At 48.7% G+C, this 19,592-nt stretch overlaps 1 protein-coding gene across 3 annotated transcripts; it reads right to left on the bottom strand.

Moving 5' to 3' along the window:
* Window positions 1–4,316: 4,316 nt before the first annotated feature.
* Tle7 (TLE family member 7) lies at window positions 4,317–9,382 on the bottom strand. 3 transcript variants are annotated; one of them, XM_063246751.1, is made up of 11 exons: window positions 9,063–9,382; window positions 7,950–8,073; window positions 7,426–7,832; window positions 7,282–7,304; window positions 7,077–7,135; window positions 6,541–6,753; window positions 6,207–6,448; window positions 5,893–6,034; window positions 5,601–5,754; window positions 5,165–5,238; window positions 4,317–4,632 (listed from the first exon to the last, which is right to left on the bottom strand). In XM_063246751.1, the coding sequence occupies exons 3-11, from the start codon at window positions 7,737–7,739 to the stop codon at window positions 4,501–4,503; spliced, it is 1,353 nt and encodes a 450-aa protein (XP_063102821.1). In that variant the 5' UTR covers window positions 7,740–7,832; window positions 7,950–8,073; window positions 9,063–9,382; the 3' UTR covers window positions 4,317–4,500. The 3 variants fall into 3 exon arrangements, with proteins under 3 accessions (XP_063102821.1, XP_063102820.1, XP_063102822.1); XM_063246750.1 differs by lacking the exon at window positions 7,950–8,073; XM_063246752.1 differs by lacking the exon at window positions 7,950–8,073 and having other exon boundaries at window positions 4,317–4,696; window positions 9,063–9,378.
* Between the last annotated feature and the right edge of the window lie 10,210 nt (window positions 9,383–19,592).

The raw sequence follows: 19,592 nt of genomic DNA, 5'->3' as shown, positions 1-19,592 counted from the left end.
CAGTGGGAGCTCTGTTGGGGCTATGAGCATAAGTCATTAAGGTCCAGGGGACCAATCCTGGAGGTCAGTGTTCCCACATCTGCCCGGCTACCCACAGAAGAAATGCAGAATGCCGCACCACAGGCACAGCCAAGGGACACGATGTTCCCATAATCCAAATTTGTGTTGAGTTTGGAGATTTGGGAGATAAAAGCAGCAGGCTCCCTAAACCGTTCCAGATGTATGTCCTGGTGGTCATGTTCCTCCAGCGGCGGCTCAGAAAGACAGAGGCAACACCTGACAACACCGCTCAGAGGAGAGGCGCATCTTGGTTTTCAACTAAGATACTAAACTATGGCTCCTAGCAACCTAGAGGGCAGTAATAGGAAGATATTGAAGTGATTCCTCCCAGGTCACTCTTTGAGATATGAGGGAGAACAAGGCTGTCAGTGAGATCATGCCCCCATCGACTGTCAAAGGGAGAGGAAAGGCTTGGACCTCATTTTTCTTTTTTAATCTTAGCAAGATGCAGTCTTCCAAATGACACAGAGGGAAAGTGCCAGTGAAATCCTGGCTCAAAGAAAAACTGCATTTTGAAAGATGAGATTTATTTACTTCACAGGATCTGCACTCTTCTGGAAAATCAGTGTTTTAGTCTAGTAATGGTGAACGTTTTAGAGCTTTCCATGATAACAAACAGCCGGCTGCAGCGTGAATGGCATGGGTTCGCCACCACTGCGCTAGTCACTTTCTCATTGCTGGGACAAAATACGGGACACTCACAACTCAAGTGAGGAGAGATTTATCTTGGCTCAAAGTGTTAAAGGATTCAGTTTAGAGTCTGCTGGATCAAAGACCAGAAGGGCATGGGGAAGGGCTGGTGGATGAAAGCTGCTCATATCATGGTGACCAGGAAGCAAAGAACGAAGGGAGGAATCAAGGAGGGAATTATTCCCTCCCAGCTCATGCCCCACAGTGACCCACCTCTTCCTATCACCCCTTACCTCCCACAGCACATTTAGCTATGGCCTCTTCAATAGATTAATCCACTGATGAGTACAGCGCCTCCACAATCCAACCACCTTTCAAAAACCCAACCTCTGAACACATGAGACTTTTAGAGGACATTTGAGATCCTCAACGTCAAAAATCTGCAGAGCCTTAATGAGGGCTTTCAGCAAACACAGTGTCCTCAAACAAGATTATTAGGCAAGACAACTAACAGGAAGTCAAGAAGCAAAATCCCCCTCCCTCCAAGAAAATAATCAAAATCCAAGACCTGGAAAAAAAAAAACTGGAATTCACAGTCCATTCTCAACAAGAATACACAGGCACTGTCCTTCCTGGCACAAGAGTTCTTGCCACACAGAAACTAGGAATTTCCAGCTCAGAGCACATTTTAAGATAAAAACAGCAAGAGAAAGAGACAAACGCAATAACTACTGCCCATCAAAGTGGCTCTGAGCAGCAGAATCATCAGACATGCTGAAGATGCCCTCCACCCCCACAAGAGTTCTAGCCAACCCCTTGCAGCAGGGGGCGTCTCACCCAGGACCACCACCAGCCTCTCCCTCTTCCCCATCAAGTCTGGCAGCTCCAACACCACGTGAGGGCTCCATGGGGCCAACACCTCCTGTCTGCTATGGCAGTGGGCTCACCAATGGGTACGAGAGGCCCTTCTAAAGAGCTAGACACTACAGGCTACCTGTTGTTTCCATGATTTCTATGATCACCCCAAGGTCAAGACGACTATCCAGGGAGACAGCACTCTGACTAGGAAGACTGCCTGTGCTTTCCCTTCTTTCCACCTGCTGCTCCTTCTTGAGAAAGTACAATCTGTGCTATCCTACATAAGAACTTCTATTTGCCCAGATTATATACAGATCACAATCTGAAGGTTGGTCAGTATAAAATCTAGTGTATACGCATTGTTCTAAGTTTTCAAATCGCATTATTTGAATCACTATCCTTATGCTTTTGGTTCTATCTATTGGCTACTGTAAGAGATAAATTTGTCTTATTTTTAATTTTTCCTTATGTATTTTGAGGCTACATTGGTAAATGCATTTAAAATAATTTTTTTTCAGTGCTGAGGATCACACTCACACATCAGGCATGGCAGGTAAGTGCTCAACCCTATCCCTGAATAGAGTTCTTGTATCTTCTAGGTAATAATTTATCAAGTATTCACTTTTATCTCAAGTATTGTTTTATTGTATATGTTATCTAATATAATACACACATTGTTGGCTTTCTCTATTGTATACATGAATTATCTTTTTCTTTCTTTTTTTTTAATCAGGGATCAAACTCACACCTTGGACTTGCCATGCAGGTGCTTATGCCACTGAGCTAAATCACCGGCCTCAGTGATACAGGGGAATGAAACTCCCAACCTACTATGTCCACGAGTTCCTGTTCTCTAAAAATCAAAGAATGAATTTTAGGAAGAATGGAGGAAAAAAGTAGAATATATTTACAAAGAGACAGAAGGGATCCTGAGCGGGTTGCCCAGGACTCTGTCTTTTCTAGGGACTTTTATAGAGTAAAACCATGGGTTTAAGGTGGGGGAAGACTGGGAACTCATGAGGCAGATGATCATAAGGTGGGACATAACTATAGTTAGCCAATAAGATTAATAGTTCAGGTAAAATTGATTACATTAGGAACAAATGGGGAAGCGAGTCACATAGAAAGCTAGCATTCTTACAGAGCTGTGACTCTTTCCTAGGGGGATGGGAATTATTTAGGGTGACAATCCCAGGATATGGGTGCATTTGTATGGTCTTTTGTCTTGAGGCCTGGCCCACAGCAGGAGGGGTCAGCTTCCGGCAGCTGCCAGGTGTCTGCACTGGCTCCATTGAGGACCTAGCCCTATCTCACTGCCTATAATATTTCTGACTAACTCAGCTGCCTGCAACATCAGGTACCTTTTTCTATTCTTTATTGGCAGACTTTTCCATACATTTATGTTTTACTGTTTCTTTTAAATACATATAGCTAATTTTTAATCTAGTCATATAACCTTTAGAAATTAATAGGAATATTTAATTCCTTTACATTTAATATAATTACTGACATATATGTGGATTTATATCTAACATATTAGTAAGGTTTTTTGTACTGCTGGTTTAATTTTTTTTTGTTTCTTCTCTTCTTTTGCACTGATTTATTATTAGTGGAATACTTTCCCTCTATTGGTTTGGAAGCTGCACACTGTTTAATATTGTTTTAGTAATTAACTTAGAAAGTACAGTGCTGCTCCTTGACTTCTGCTACTGTTAATTGGGACTTTGGCTTTCTGTACAGAAAGTTTAGAATTTCTTTACCACTGAAAATTATCCTTCCAGTCACATGAGGTGGCCACATCTGTAATCCCAGCACTCAGGAGACTGAGTGGATCTCTGAGTTCTAGGGTAGCCTGGGCTACAGTGAGTTAAAGGCAAGTTTGTACTACAGAGAGACCCTATCTTAAAAACAGCAATAACAAAAAAAGTTTGAAACTGATTACCCTTCCAATTTACAGCGCCTCCATTTTCAATTTCAATACTCTCAGGTGGGAGCACTGGGTCACATGGTGACACTAGCTTAGCATTTTAAAGACTGCCAAACTGTTTTTCAAAGTGGCCCCATGGTTTTAGAATACTGGCTCACAATACTAGAGGATTCCAGCTCCTCCACGTCCTGTCTAACACACTGTTCCTGTCTTTTTATTCCAGCCATCCCAGCAGGTTCTAAGTGTTATCTCCCTGTGGATTTGACTTGCATTTCCCTAGGAACAGATGGTGCTGAACATCGTACCTTTTCATGTGCTTATTGGCCACTTGTATATCTTTGGAGAAATGTCTGTTCACTCAAATCCTTTTCATTTTTAAATAAACTGGGTTGAATTTTTATTGTCAAGTTGTAAGAGTCCTTTATATATTATGGATACAAGTCCCTTAGAAGCAAATACTTTTTTCCTAACCTGCAGGTTATCTTTTCTGCTTTCTTGTGGTGTCCTTGAAAGCACACATTTTTATTTTTAAGAACCTTGAATTATTTTTGAAAAAAAAAAAAAATATTTCAGGTGGAGTTGAAGCCCTCTTTCTGTTCTTTTATGATCCAGTGTTTCTCTTTCCCTCCACAGATTGCCATCATTTTGGATACACTTTTATAACCCCCAAGATTTTTTGTTTTTTAAATTGTTTAAAATATATTTAAAAATTTAGCATCTAAACATTCGAAGTGTACAGTTCAATGACAGTAAGTATGTTCAACATGCTCCGTCATGGCCACCAGAATATACCAAACAGAGCCATAAGTAATCTGTCACAATGTCTTTGTTACTTGAAAGAAATGGATACATATCCGGGCTGTCTTGATGTCTGCTTTGCTATTTTATTAATTATGAAGGTCACATCCCAAAAGTTGCCTTGAAATCAGTGGTACAAAAGTAACAAAAACCCTAAGACCTAAAATAAAAACCCAGAGGTCAGGCTGGAAGTGCCAGGCACGGGGGACCAGCCCTAGGGCTGAGGCTCAGGAGGTGGCAGGGGCTGAAGCTGTGCAGCACCCCGAGGTCACACAAGGCTTCTCTGGGTCTTCAAAGGCAAGGCCACGGAGGTGACCTTCAGTATAAGAGCCGGTAAACTGTGGCACTTCTTTTGGAGCCTGTGACCAGATATTGGTTATCAGAGGACACATCACAACAGAAGATCTCTGAAGACTCCTCTTCCTAGAGGGAAAGGGATCAAATGAGAGATGACACGCAGGGCAGAGGCTTGAGGCAGCCATGGGCACTTCATTTAGGACTGTTTCAGTGTTTGCATGAAAACTGGGCCAAGTCCCGAGGTCTGAGATGGAGCCCACAAGTCGCGGAATCTTAAATCCTCAGCACCCATACTCTATGACATGCCCTCAACAAGCTGGCCTTGAACTCCCAGTGATCCTCCTGCCTCAGCCTCTCAAGGGCTGGGGTTACAGGTGTGCGCCACCTCACTCGGCCCTCAAATTTAAAAAAAAAAAAAAAAAAAAAAAAAAAACCTTTTTTTTTTAAAAGGAGTTGAAGACAGTGTGAAGGCCATGGGTTTCATTCCTAATTCTAGAAAAACATGGTACTTTTCAGCCCTCTCTGGGATCCATCAACTGGGTGTGAGGCTGCGCACTCTGAGAGTCTGGGTGTGTGCATCCTTCCTTCCCATACCTGGAGCAACCTTTGCAGAGAAGGTGCTGCTAAGCATTGGATCGTCTCATCCACTGTGCTCACAAAGTAGCTCCCTGGCAAAGGAAAGAACATGTGAAGGGGCAAGGGACCCAGCCTGGCTGCCAGCTCCAGCTCTGTCCTCAACAACACCAGAGAGAGGATAACTCTTTCCCTGCCTCGGCTTAACTCCCTATGAAAATCAGACACACGATCTGAGCCATGCCTGACTGCCCCACCCTCCTACCACACACAGGACCGTGGTATCACTGGGTATCACTGAGTCACAGGCCCACAGATGGGGCTCGGTGCTACCTGTCACTCTGCGCAGGAAGCTCCTCTTATAGAGGGAGCCAGGAAAGGAAAAGGAGGCAAGCGGAGAAAGACAGGAAGGGAGTTCAAAACAATGCCCGAAGGAGTCACCTGGCTCCTCACTCACCACAGGAAGCAAACTTGAGGTTGTGGAAGTTGCAGTATCTCTGGATGGGAACCTTGAACTTCTCCATGCGATGAGTGTGTAGGATTACGACATTACTGTTCCTTAAGCCCATTAACAGCCACTCCTCAGTGGGATCATGAGTGATACTGAGGATCTATTTGGAGAAGGCCTGGGCTTAGCATTCAAAGTCACCAGTAGCATCATTCATGCCAGCATCCTCCACTCAGACCCACCACCACCTGAATCAGAACCCCACTGGGCACACTATGCCTGGATGGACATAGTCAGGCACCTCATTCTGCAGGCTGTACTCATGCAGCCTTTGGTTGCTCCTCAGGTCCCAGGAGTACAGGGTGGTGTCTTCACCTCCAGTCCAGAACTTATTGCCTGCGATGTCAACACAGCGGGACCCATAGGAAGGGACCTCGTGTTTCCTGGTGGGAAAACAGCTCAGAGATTCATAGACAGCTTTGGGGGCCTCCTGGAAAACTGAAGGTTAGGAAGCCCCAGATAGATCTTCCATGATGCCCTACTGCAAAGAGAAGCAGAGGTCTGAGGGTGAAGCCTTCTCCCGGTCACACGAGGAGCTCTGGAGAGAGGACACACCTGATCAAGATTTGGTTCTGCAAGTCCCAGATCTCCACAAATCCTTTGAAACAAGCCACGCAGATATGGGCATCAGCGGAGATGGCCAGGGAATAGCACAGGGTGCCTGTAGAAGCCAGCTGTGTACGGACCCGGGGTGTGGGCACCAAGTCCCAGAGAGTCAGGGTCTGGGCTCTGCCCCCTGTGATCAGGCTCTGCTCATCAGGAAACAGCTTACAGGTGAGGACACAGTGGTGAGGGTCCTGCAGGAACAGAGCACACTCTTGTGTCACCTGGTAGCACTGGCAACAGGGGCCTTATCTTGGTTCCCAAGCCATGCTTGAATGCCCCTCACCTGAAAGTCCAGCTGAGCCAGAGGGGTCGTGTCCAGGGCCTGCACAGCACTCTCATCCCACACCCTAATGTAGCCAGAGCCACATGTGTACATGTGGTGTGTTAAACCACTGATGGCAATGGCAGAGACTTTCTTTCCATGGTGGAGTGTGCCAACACTCCAGGCAGCCCGTGGGGTCCTCTGGCAGACCACTGCTTTATCTAGAATGGGAGGCTGGGAGAAGACAAGTCAGGTGGCTGTGAATAAGGTGGCGTGACCCTGAGCTACTATGTGCATGAGCGTAACCTGGTCCTATCCATCCAACCATCCATCCAACAGCACGGCCTGGGGCCGAGTTCCCTAGGTCACATTACTTGAGGATGTGACACCAAGAGCTGCAGGCCCTACTGAGCAGGACAGTGAGAGGACAGCAACCCTGTTCAGGACAGCACCCTGTGAGAGGGAACGTGAATACAGACACAGCTTCTAGATTAGGGGCAGGTGGAGAATGAAGACTCCCAAGTGTTAACCAACAAGTGGAACAGTGAGATACTTACAGTTGCTCTGAGAAGTGACCAGGCTTCACTGAGGGGAGAGAACGAAGAGCAGGGCTGGCCTGCAGGGAGAGAGCAGCACCCCCCATTCAAAGTGAGGGTGTCGGCAGCAAGAGTTTTCAGGGAGACTTGACCCCAGACCCTGTTTCCTCTCCCCCATCTGGGGCCACCATCCCTCCCTGCCCACGCCGTCATGGCCAGCACTTACCGAGCACAGGTCCTGGTGGGAGGCTGTGGCAGATGGAGAGGCAAGGAGGAGGGGCCAAAGCATGAAATCCAGAGCTGCGTGCTGGGATCCCCTCGCCCCAGGACAGGGGGCTTCCCCACCCAGGCTTGTCCAAGACAGACCTACCTTGGGCCAGCCTGGACCACTTTACCCATCGCCCCTTCTGAAAACCACGTGGCCTGGAGCTCAGAGGTATCTAGGGCCCAGAAGTGCTGCTGCTCTGGAGTCATAGTCCTCAGCTCTTGGTAAACAGGGCCCAGCTGCGATGTTAGGGGATGTGGGAGCACCTGGGATGGTCCGTGATGACTGCCCAGGATGTCCTGCATTGGTTGCTCGTGCTGAGAAGAAATACCAGAGCTTTCCGGCATATCTCCTTTCTCTTCTTGTTCATCGTAAATCCTGAGTATCCTGAAAAAGTCCTCCTCCTTCTCTCTACTCATATCCTTGGTCACTGAAGTACTGAACCACCTGCTTCAAGGGCTTGAGAGAAGACCAGCCAAATGGGTCCCAGGTTCTTAGTTTGTCCTGATCCCCTGTAGCATGAAAGAGAACACAGGTAAAAACGTGCATGTGCTGGATGGTGTCTGTTTACAAGGCTCTAAGAATGACTGCTTTTGCACAAGGCCTTAAAAGGTTGGTTGACAACTGACTTTTAAAATGTCAGCAGCAGCTAGCATGGTGGTGCACATCTGCAATCCCAGTACTTGGAGGCTTAGCAGGATTGTTGCAACATAGTGATTCAAGGCCAGCCTGGACTACATAGGAAGACCCTGTCTGAAAAAAACAAGCAAGCAAACAAAGGCTGGGAATAATATCTCAGTGCAAAGGCCATAAATTCAATCCTCAGTATCACAAGAGAAAGATGTTGGCAGAGACAGAGTTAAAAGTAAAGAATTTGAAAAAGCATCTTGAGACTGAATACAAAGTATATTTTCCTTTTAAACGCATTCGTGGCATTTCTGGTAATATAAGATAAAAAACTGCAAATATATTTTACAAAAATACACAATTTTTGTGTAAAAGCAACATGGAAATTAGAACTTATTTTCATCTATGCGTGTACACATAAAAGGAATTAGGAAGGGTAGTTGCTCTGGGGGAATGGAAATTGGTAAATAGGAAAGAATATCGGGGTTGGGGAGGGGGGAAATCAGTGGCTATTTTGACCTAGGTTAAAAATTGTTGGACCTGGGGGCTGGGGATTTAGCTTAGTGGCATAAGCGCCTGCCTTGCAAGCAGGCAGTCGTGAGTTCGATCCCTGGTACCGATAAAAAGACAAAAAAAAAAAATTATTGGACCTGAAGCCTCTTTATTGGTCAACTGATCTTTCATCTTCCTCCAAATGACAATCTGTATGATTCTTGGTTGGTTGTTTAATAATTGAACAAGCTCTTCCTGAGATAGAGCAGGCCACTATTAATTGGCAGGATGGGGAGCACAGGCACTCCCAACTTAGGGTGATGAAACCCAGATAAGTGATGGATCCACTACCCAGGCTCCCTTTGAGAAACTGGGGAAAGCAAAAGGCAGTGAAGAGCTATCTAGCCCCAACTTTGATTAACCAGAACTTCATCCTATTAAGACAAGTTTTTCTAGAAAGAAAGAAGAAGCAGTATCACCAACCCTCTTCCCCTTCCAGAGTTGAGAATTCAGACTCCTCCCCTTACCATACCATCTCTGTATGTAAAGCCTCAACACAAAATCCTGGGACTTGGCTGGCCAGGAAGCTAAGTACCCACAAATCTCCACAGCAGGAAACTCACCTCTGGAGGCAGAAGGTCAGATTCAACAGACAGGAAAGAAGTCAGCAGAGTCAAGACTCAGCCAGGCCTAGGGATTCCTCCCTGACCCTAGATCCTCCTGCCTGCATTGCTGCTATTTATAAACATCAAAACCTGGGTCAGGTGTTTTAGGCCCGTGAATGACTGGTCAATCTCCAGGGCATGGTCACAACTATGCTGAGCTCCTACTGGACCAACATTTCCATTAATGTTGAGTCTTTAGGTGGGCAGCAAGGTAGGGTCAAGTAAGTTCACGGCAGGGAACAAACGCAAGCAGACAGCTGGGGAGATTGGGTTCCTGCTGACCCACAAAAGCCAGTGTTTGAGCAAAAATAAGCTCTTCAGGTGAATCCCTTTTGCTCCTGAAGGCTGAATTTGGGCTGAAGCCAATAATGGGTGGTGGAGGAGGGGCCAGCACTCTCCCTTCCTTCCCCACCACTGGCCTGAACATGCCTGACTCTGTGCCAGTCATCCTTAAACAGGATCTTTGAAAGTGAGGACCGGGGGGGCTGGGGATTTAGCTCAGCGGCATAAATACCTGCCTTGCAAGCAGGCGGTCCTGAGTTCGATCCCTGGTACCGATAAAAATGAAAAAGACCAAAAAAAGAAAAAAAAAGAAAGTGAGGACCGGAAAGCCCTGTACCCCTGTGTCTGTATCATCCAGTAGCTCTTCACATGAGCACACATCAAAATCCCCAGATTTTGTTGTTCAAACTAAGTGCCCACCTCTATCATTTTGGCTCAGAAAGTCTATCAGTAACATCTCGAGATGTTTTATTTTTAACAAACTGAATGGCAGTGGTGGTGGTGATGGAGGAGGAGGTGATGGCCTTGGTGGTGGTGATGATGGAGGAGGAGACAATGGTGGTGCTGGTGATTGAGGAAGAGATGATGGCGGTGACGGTGATTGAAGAGATGAAGGTTGGTGGTGGCAGAGGAGATGATGGGGTGGTTATGATGGAGGGGTGGATGGAGTAGGAGATGATGGGGTTATGGTGGTAGTGGTAGTGGCACTGGTGGTGCTGCTGGCCTGGGCACAACACCTGAGGAGCTCTGCACAAGCCTCAGGTTGGGGGACCCTTTCCATAGGATGGGGAGGTGGATGGACAGTGGAGCCAGGCACCTCTCTTACTGTGCTCCCCTCATCAGCCTCTCTCCTCTGGTTTCACTCACTCACTGGCTTCCTTCTTTCGAAGCAGAAGTCCTGAAATAGCTGTTACTTATAAATCTTTCACCTCCAGTCTCCAAAGTTCTGGTCTGTCGCTGTCCCACCCTTCACATTTGCACCCCTCGTCCCCAGGGATTTTGTGGCTACCTACTGCCTTGGAGAAAAAATTCAGACTCCTTAGTGTGGTATTTAAGATTCAACTCCATCCTTTCTTCCTGCTTTGCTCTGTCTCTGCACACCTGACTCACTGTATATTTAACTGAGCATTTCCCACCTCAGGCTCTGCTCATGCTCTTCCCTCGCCCAGAAATGCTGTTCCTCACCCTCACATGTCAAACAGATGCTCTGTGAGCCAGGCCTGGATGAGGATCCAGGGATTAGAGATCAGACCAGGCTCAAGTCTGTAAGCAGCTCCAACCTGAGAGAAGGAGCTCCAGGAGCCAGGTCCAGGGAGCAAGCCTCGATGCACACCTAGATCCTCATCCAAATACGTGATTCGTTCCAGGTGAGTTCTCTTTTTTTATTCTCATAGGAAACACAACAGTGAGCCATACAGGGCTCGGCTTTATTCCCAGCTTGCACACATGAGCTATAATGGCAGGGATCTGAACCTCGGAGGTTCTTATCTGAGAAGTCACTAAATGGCCAGAAGAACTAGAATACCAATCAAAGGCTTGTGGCTTTTAAAAATGTGTTTAAAAATGTGAATCATAGGAGTTCTTTATATTCAAATGGGAAGAGGAGGAAGGAAGGAGGAAGAGAAAGGAAAAAAGAAAAAAGGAAAATAGAAACAAAGCTTTTATAAATAAGAGAGGAAGAAGGGGAGGGGAATGGAAAAAAGAATCAGCATGTATTATACACGGATACAAATTTCCTATGATGAATGTGATCATTATGTATGCCAAAAATATACCAGTAAGATTAATTTAAATAAAAGATCTAGGACTGGCAATATCTAGAAAAGATTTTGGGGAAAGAGAGGGCCAGGACGGAAGCCTGGTGCACCTCAGGAAGCAGGACACATGTGGATGAGGAGTCCAGGCCTGCTGCTCCCAAGCATTTGATGAGCTTTGACAGGCTACCAGCCTATGCCTCGTCTGTAAAGGGAGCTGACATATTATAGGGGCACAGTTAGAGAATAGCAAACTTACAAACGTTTTATAGCAAAAGTTAAAAATCAATTAATGGCCTGTGACTATGTTCCTGCTGCTTGTCAGGTAGTCAGCCTGCTAAGTTCAGTGAGCCTTGACTGTCTGCATCCAGCTGTGTCTCCCTGATAATATGCATATATATATATATATAATACTTTGTATATATAAAATATTATATATATAATATTATATATAACATTTATATATAATATTATATATATCCAGTATAATATAATATATACTGGACCATCAGGGGCTGAGAACTCAACTGGGACATTTGAAGAACAGAATACTATAATATCTAAATATAGTATATATATATATAGTTTCAACTTACTTCAAGAACTTCATCTTGGGACAGACTGGCCCAGTCAAGGACACGTATAACTGTCCTTGCTCCACTCATACCCCCTGTCTCTATCCCCAGGACATTCCTACTTTAGGGAAAACAATTCCTGTTAAGTAAAGAATTCCTTTTAAGTGAATCTATTTAGGATTAGCTTGCCTGACAATATGTGGCTTCGTTCATAGAACCCTCATGTAATAACCTGCCACCAGTCTCATACTTCCTGCTGATAAACTGTATTTAAACTGCACTTAAGCGGACACATGGCTGGTGATTTGGACTCTGATATGGTTCCCCAACTCAGCGTTAGACCAACAAATATCCATCCTCCCTACACCTGCAGTCAGAGACAGAGCGACGCAAGGGCTGTGATGATGCGGATGTGAAGTGAATATTTATTAAAGGTCAGCCATTCATAGGGGCATCAGGAGAAAAAGAAAGGGGGAAGAAGCTAGGGAGGGCCCTGTGGTCACTGATGCAGTCCTGGAGGACAGGGTTTTTAGAGTCTGATCGTCCTGTGGCGTATTATCTGAACTAACAGCGCCCCACTCTTGTAGCTACCTCCGGGGGTAAGTTTACAGAGAAGGAAACTGAGGTACAAAGAGCTAAAGTCCTCAGCCATAAAGAAGGACAAACTTGAGTCATTTGTGGGAAAATGGATGCACTTCAAACCATAATGTTAAGTGAAACAAATCAGGCACACAGGCTCACTCATTGCATTGCATCTCTTAGGAAGAAACCCAAAGTATAAATAAACAAAAAGCAAAATAAAAGCTAATGGGACGCGGAGACAGAACTTTTGCAAAAGGAAAGGAGACCAAGAGGAAGATTTGAAAAAGAATTAAGTTGTGTTACGTACAATGTACTAACTTCCTACAATGAAGCTAATAATTACATATTGCAAACATGTACCAGTAAAAAATACACAGAAAATGTATTTTTAAACAGAGCTGAAATCATTTGCTCAGTCACACAGCTCGAAGAGCTGGAGTTTGAGCCTGAGCCTGCCCAACCCCACCTGGCCCCAGGGCTGCAGGGAGATGGGGAGGCAGAGCAACCTGGGTGGCATGTTTCTGTGTACCCTTGGGCCAGACAGTAGATTGCCAAGAACTGGACCATCAGGGGCTGAGAACTCAACTGGGACATTTGAAGAACAGAAAAAATGGGAACAGCCAGAGGAATGCCAGAGGTCTCAAACGGAGGGGCAAGTTAACGTCACCTGAGTGCTTTAAAAAAAACAACAGCTGGACGGAGACAGTCTTCCTGTTGTCTCTCAGGCATATCTGTGGATGAAAGGACCCAAGCTGTGCCATGTTGAAATTCAGGTAGGAAGGGCCACTGCTGGGATCCTTGTGACCAGAATCTGTTTGAATCAGGTCAGAGCTGCTTTGGGACAGAGAAATCAGCCCCCAAGGTAGACACCAAATACATCTGTGTGTCCTCAACTACCTGTTTCCACCCATCCACCCAGGGGTTGGTGAGCAAGGTCACACTGAGCCTAGTTATGCTCACGGCTGTATCTACAGGCCTGGCCATGACCTTTGTGGGTTTCGGTCTTTGGAGGCAAACTGACCATTGCACTGGCTGTTCCAGAATGAGAAGGGACACAGTTTGGGAGGGGACTCTCAGGAGGACATAGGAGCACACAGAAAGGTACATCCTACAGAAGGTCAGAGGGAGCGGGTGAGGTCTGAGACACAAGAGTAGGCGGGTCCACAGAATGTGGAGAATACTGGGGAGTATTCTGGGCAGACATGTGGGGGAGTACAAGGACGTAAGGAAGGATCTGTGGGTAGTGGGGAGAGTTTCCAGGGCCTGAAGGGTGTGGTGTGGGGACCCGAAGGGCAGGAACTATGTTCTCTCCTGGGGACAGTTGGGAACACAGGAGTCTGAGCAGACTCGAGTTTTGGAAGGAGGGCTCAGCCCCCTCTTCATCGAGCAGCTTGAGGAGGCTGGGGGCCAGTTAAAGGAAACAGTGCTCAACACTGCTAGTCATATGGGAAGTCCAAATCAAAACCACAATGAGATTCCAGAACATAGCACCCAATGGGGTGAGTACGAAGGAATTAGAATCCTCATACATTGTAGGTAAGAGTGTGAAATGGTACAGCCACTGTGGAAAAGAGTTCAGGGGTCCCTCAAAAATCTAATCATAGACTTGCTATTAGACCCAGTAATTGCTCTCTTAAGTAGATACCACAAGAATTGAAAACAGGCCCTCAGATTCTTGTACACTGATCTCAGTACCAGCTTCAGTCACAATAGCCAAAAGGTAGACAAACCCAAGTGTCCATCATTGTTTAGATAAACAAAATGTGGTATACCCATTACATGGAATATTACTCAGCCACAAAAAGGAATTAACTTTTGATATACACTATAAAAGAAATGAACCTTGAGAAAAGTGGGCTAAGTGAAAGAAGACAGACATAAAAGTGCACATACTATATGACTCTTATCTATAGGAAATATCCTAAAAAGGCCAATCTATAAATACAGAAAGCAGATTAGTGGATGCCAGGGAATGAGAATGAGAACAAGGTGGGGGACTGTCTGTTCAGTGGGTGTGTGTATGACTCCATTCCTTTGGAGGTAAGAAAAAGTTCTGAAACTAGATAACGGTGATAGTCAATCAACACTGAATGTACATAATGCCAAGGAGCCACGTACTCCAGGGAAAATGGTAAATTTCACGTCTCACGAGTTTTATGACAAGACTCGGCATCAGCAAAGCCAGGTATGAATTAGATGGCCGGCAAGTCGCAGCAGCGTTTCTCTTGCTCCCCCGCCACCCAGCAAACTCCAGGCAGTTACGCCTGCGGTTTCTTTACCTTTGCTCCCTTGCAAGGGCCGGTCGGCGGCTAATGCCCGGGCGCAGAGGGGTGGCTGCGGTGGAAATGGAATACGGAGGGGCCGGTACAGGTGGCGGGCAAACATGGAGGCCAGTCCGGATCCTCTGGACAGATCAACCTCCAGATCTTTCCTTAGGGCTGCTGCGCCCTCTGGTGGGAAATCAGAGAGCCTCCCAGCTCTAATCTCCACCTCGACGGTTATTCATGGTACTATCCTCACCCTGCTATTTCTTTCTGCATGGTGCCCCCGAGGAGTCACCTGGACATCGGCCGCTGATGGAAATGTATGAACGACAGACCCACTGACACACTGCTGTCACCCACTCCAAGAGGTACTGTGCCTGCCTGGCCCAACTGGCTCGGTCGGGGACACAGTGTGGCAAGGATTAGACCCCAGTCACAGAATCGGGGAACCCAGGCTAGCCAGTGAGACCGGGGAGGCCAGCCAGGGGAGGTGGTGTTGGGGTGCAGGCAGGGAGAGCCCTCCGGGTAGGAGGCGCCGTGCAGGGCTCAGCCGCTTCTCCGTTAGCCGATCTCCCCACCAGGGGGAGCCTCTAACTAAGTCCCTCAGGAGACCACCGAGGCCGGGAGCCGGGCTCTTCCCGCCCACCTCACACCCGGGCCGCTCGGAACTCTTGCTTCCTAATTCTGCATTTGGATTTCTGTCCAGAATCCACCGGGGACTTTTAGGCCTGCTCACTTTCAGGCACCCTCCAGCTTCCCTCTCCCGCAGTCCTCAACAGCAGCTGCACTTATGAACGTGCTCCTGGAGGTTAAGATTTCACTGTGAGCAGGGCTTCGCTCACACCCCACCCCACACACACACCTCCCTAATTACCTGGGATTGAACCCAGAACCTCAATACATCCCCAGCCCCTTTTCTTTTTTCTTGAAACAAGGACTCATTAAGTTGGCCAGGCCGGCCTTGAACTCACAATCCTCCTGCCTCAGCCTCCCGAGTAGCCGGGATACGGACGCACACCACTGCGCCAGGTGAGTTCTGCTCAGCTTCGCCTAGGAATAGGTGGCAGTGACTAACTGCAGGGCTTTGTGAGGTCTGGGGCCTCCGCGTGTCTGCTTCACCTCCAGCCTTCCACTTGCACGGAAAGTCACTCCATGAGGAGCTCAGTCCCTGCGCCCCTGGGTCTGGGGCCGCACACAGAAGGCGGCCGGGTGGCCTGAGGCCCGGCGCGCCCAGCCGGCAGGGGGCGTGGGGCAGGGCAGTGCAGGGCCTCTGTGCCAGGCTCGGGCACTCACAGGCACCTTCTCCCGGGCGGGCGGGCGCCAGCGCGAGGCGCGGCTCCGCGACACAGCCTGGGCCTGCAGGGAGCGGGTCAGTGCCGTGGGCCGCCAAGCCCCAGCTCCCCGCAGGCCCATCGCGGCGGACAGGCGGGGTGAAGGCAGAGCGTCGCTTACCGTGGCGGGCTGCGCCGCAGTCTGGGGCGGACGCAGGAGAGGAGAGAGGCCTTGTCCGCTGCTGCTAAGCAGTCTGGGAAGGCTTCTAGGAGGCAGGGCCTGCACCCGGGGTGGGTGGGATTTCGGTGGCCCCTAGCGGGTGGGGGTCACAGCAGGAAGATGGCAGCTACTTGGGGACCGACCTGAGCAGTAGGAGTTCAAGCTGGGACAGGAGGGAGGCCCAGGCCGTGGAGGCCGAAGAACAAGTAGAGGCCGCTGGGTCTGGTCCAGCGCATTGGGCTCCTGCAAAGCAGCCCTGGAAGTCGCTGGAGGTGCTAGGGACCCCCTCCGCGGTCCGAGGCATGACTGGGAGCTAGTAGAGGTTGCAAGAACCCTGCTCTGCCCCGAGGCCGGGGCACACCCTGATGAGGGGCTATCTTGATAGCCCCTCCTCTGGGGTTACCCAGGACTTGGTCAAGTGGTGGCCTGCAGAAGGGGCAGTGAACAAGCTGATACGGACCGTGTAGAGGGAGAAGGCTGCCCTCAGTCGGGGCCAGGCCACAGAGTAACAGACAAAAGTGGAGACGTTCTGGAGGGAGTGGAGAGCTCAGGGCCGGAGAGGACAGGGGAAACCCCACCCTCACCACGGAGGCCCACCAGCCTGTGGATGGCCCTGGAGCTCCCCTGGGCCAGCCGTGGTATTCCCAGCCCAGGCCACCACCAGCACCCCACTCCACCCTCCAGTACCCTTGGCAGTTGTTTTTCTCTGAACTTGGGGTTCCCCTCCTGAATGGGCAGGGTGGGCTCAAATGTTCTGAGGGTGACAGGCTGGGGTGGGAAGGTGCCCTGCACCGCAGGGACAGACACACTGACCTAGACTGAGGGAAAAGACTTTAATCTTCCCCTGACGCCCCAGGCTCCATCTGAGAAATGCTTGTGTGCAGGGACAGGGTCTTAGTGATGAGCTTCCTCCTTATTTCTGGAGCCAGGCCGCTCTGGGTGGAGGCACGAATGCCAGGGGCACCGGCTACCAGGACTTCTCACGTGACTGAGTGAGGCTTTGCAGGTGCCTGGCTGCCTTCTTCACCCTGAATCCCCTGTGTCTCAGCAGATGGTTCTTCCCTGGACAGTGATAAACCTACAGGGAGGGAGAAAAACATCAGGCACCATCGCAGCAGGAAGGGTCTGCAGAGAGGCCTGGGACAACACCCAGGCCCAGGGAAGCCCAGCTTCACACAGGACATCCGAGGCAGACCTGAGGCGTCAGATCCTGTCCCCAGTGAGTCTCAGCATCTCAGAGTTCCCACCTTGCCCCGCCGCAGCAGGGAAACTGGAGCCAGCAGGAAACAGCTGTCTCCCTCCCCTGATGGCTTTGTCCCGGCAACTGCAGAAGGTGTCATGACCACTTTTGCTATGTGACCAGAGCATGCCATGTCCGTGTCTGGCTGTTTCTTCACTGGTAAACTAAGGGCTTGGAAACCATGGCCTGGGGCCCTGCTGGGTCTCCCAGTGCATAGTGGGAAGCTGCCCATGCACCAGGTAAGCAAGGCAGATAAGCAGGGCAAGTGGTCTAGGTAAGAAGTGTCCTCTTTTCTCTAGCTCTCCCCAAAGTGTGTTCTCGGGGCTCTGGGGCTATTTCTACCATGTCCAGCCTCCACCATGCCCAGCCCCCAGAAGCCCCACAGCAGGACAGGTTTACTCAGCAGCAGCTCTGGGACACTCAGCTGAGGTCCCATACCATCTCACTAGCTTTCTAACAGAAATGTTTCTTTGAAGTACTCAGGGCAATGGTCCAACACTAGTACTTTGGGCTAGACAGAGCAGAAGCAGGTGTGTGTGTGTAAGGGTGGACCACATGTGCCTCTTGTGAGTCTGTGTATGTTGGGGTCGCTGATTGTGTCTGTGGGAGGCTCTGTGTGTACGTCTTTGTGCCCAAGGGAGAGAGATTTGGGAGCTTTATGTGTGTGTCTGTGCATCCATGCACATGCAAGATTGTGGTAGGTTGTATCATTGCCCCAGAGATCTGGAGACACTGCTGTAGGCCTCAGTTTCTCATTTATATGCAAAGAAAAAGATGTCTAAGTTTTGGAAAGAGGCTAACTGATGACAGTGTGGCTTTATTTTTTCCTAGCCTTATGGTACATTTCCTAGGCATCCCCCCTCCTCCTGCCACTATAACCATTTCCTAACCTCCTGGGGGATGAATCTGGTTTGACCAGCTGAACCAGATGCTAACAAAGGACTTTTATAAATGTGAAACCAGAATCAGTCTCCATGTTGCCCTCACTAGGCAGGGTTCAATCACAGTATGAGATGTGCAAAAATTGTATAACGTTCCAAGCCGATCCTGGATTCTGGAAGGCATCTTTATTATTTTTCTTTTCACTGCCTCACTGAAAAAATCTTTTGCAACTGCACCCTTAAAATTCTTAGTGGAGCAGGTGGGTATTATTAAACATGCCTGCCTGTATAGTGTTGTGGTCCCAGTAACCCCATCCCAGATTCACAGGTGCCCATCAGACTGCCACTTCCTGCTCTCACTTACATGAGCATGCACAGAGAGGCCACCAGGAGGCAAGTGACCAGAGCGTGCCAGGAGCCCAAGAGAGGCAAACGTGCTGGTGACAGGTGATGTTTAGACCCATGTCCTTCTGCTTCCTCCAATGTCCTTCAAAATGAACCTGAGAGATTGTGCCTGAGTCCTCTTGGAGAGTTTGTGACTTCCCAAAGAATATGACCAGAGCCTGGGGTGGGGGTGATGACAATGACGACACATGGCTTCTTCAAAGGGGACATTTCTTGGTTTCTCTATTAACAAAAAACCAAAAAGACATCATCTTGTACTGTACTAAACTACTGAATTGATGAAGCTGCGCAGAACCCCCAAGGTTGGCCCCAGGGTAGGTGAGGATAACCAAGCTGGTGGGATTCGGTCTCTATCCTGTTCCATAGCTCTGGAAGCTGAGGAATAGGAGGACATCATGCTTGGGGCCACAAAACAGAAAGAGTGGCTTGGTAGAACAAAGGTCCCTTCTCATGTAAAGAGCCACACTTGCTGGACATCTGGGCTGATGGACACCTGGTCAGTCCCAGACTGAGTGGGCTGCGAACAGCTTCCATGAGCCCCAGTGGGACCTCCTGCCCACCCCCACTATAGCATTACCATATCCAGGTCAGTCTATCAGCCACCAGAGGAAATGGCTCGTGCTCTCCTTAGGTTTTCACAGAAGACCTTGGAGGCTGGATGCCCAGTAGGTGGCAGCAGCCCCCTCACCCTCTCAGAGTCAGCTCTGCAAATAGCTCAGACCCTGGGAATCATGGAGTGAGAGTTGGAGACAACAGGTGTGAACAGGAGGGACTGGGGGAGGGATGGACAGGGCAGGACAAATGCTTGGAATGGGAGGGGAAGAGGAGGTGGCTGGGAGTGACCTCAGCATCAGGCCCTTGTGGGCCTCTCTGGGACCCTAGAAGAGACACAGCTCCCACTGTCCAGGCTCTTCAGGAGGAGGGTTTGTTTTCTATTATTGGAACCCCACAGGCAGAAACCCCACAGGCAGCCAGATGTATTCTGCCCTCACAGGTGAGGCCACGAGGTAAGAG

This window comes from Cavia porcellus, unplaced genomic scaffold (genome assembly GCF_034190915.1).
Source record: "Cavia porcellus strain 051 isolate PalLab524CR breed Dunkin Hartley unplaced genomic scaffold, mCavPor4.1 scaffold_4, whole genome shotgun sequence".
Classification (NCBI taxonomy): Eukaryota; Metazoa; Chordata; class Mammalia; order Rodentia; family Caviidae; genus Cavia; species Cavia porcellus.
Note: the sequence above shows the minus strand (reverse complement) of the source record. Positions and strands in the feature narration are given on the sequence as shown.

Bases quoted from the DNA above. Each gene is read 5' to 3' on its own strand.
- Tle7 (XM_063246751.1), bottom strand. From the start codon at position 7,739: ATGAGTAGAGAGAAGGAGGAGGACTTTTTCAGGATACTCAGGATTTAC. The intron at 6,754-7,076 runs GTAAGTATCTCA...GTCTTCTCCCAG, and splicing joins GGTCACTTCTCAGAGCAACT to CCTCCCATTCTAGATAAAGC. The intron at 5,755-5,892 runs GTGCCTGACTAT...TTCTCCAAATAG, and splicing joins AGTACAGCCTGCAGAATGAG to ATCCTCAGTATCACTCATGA.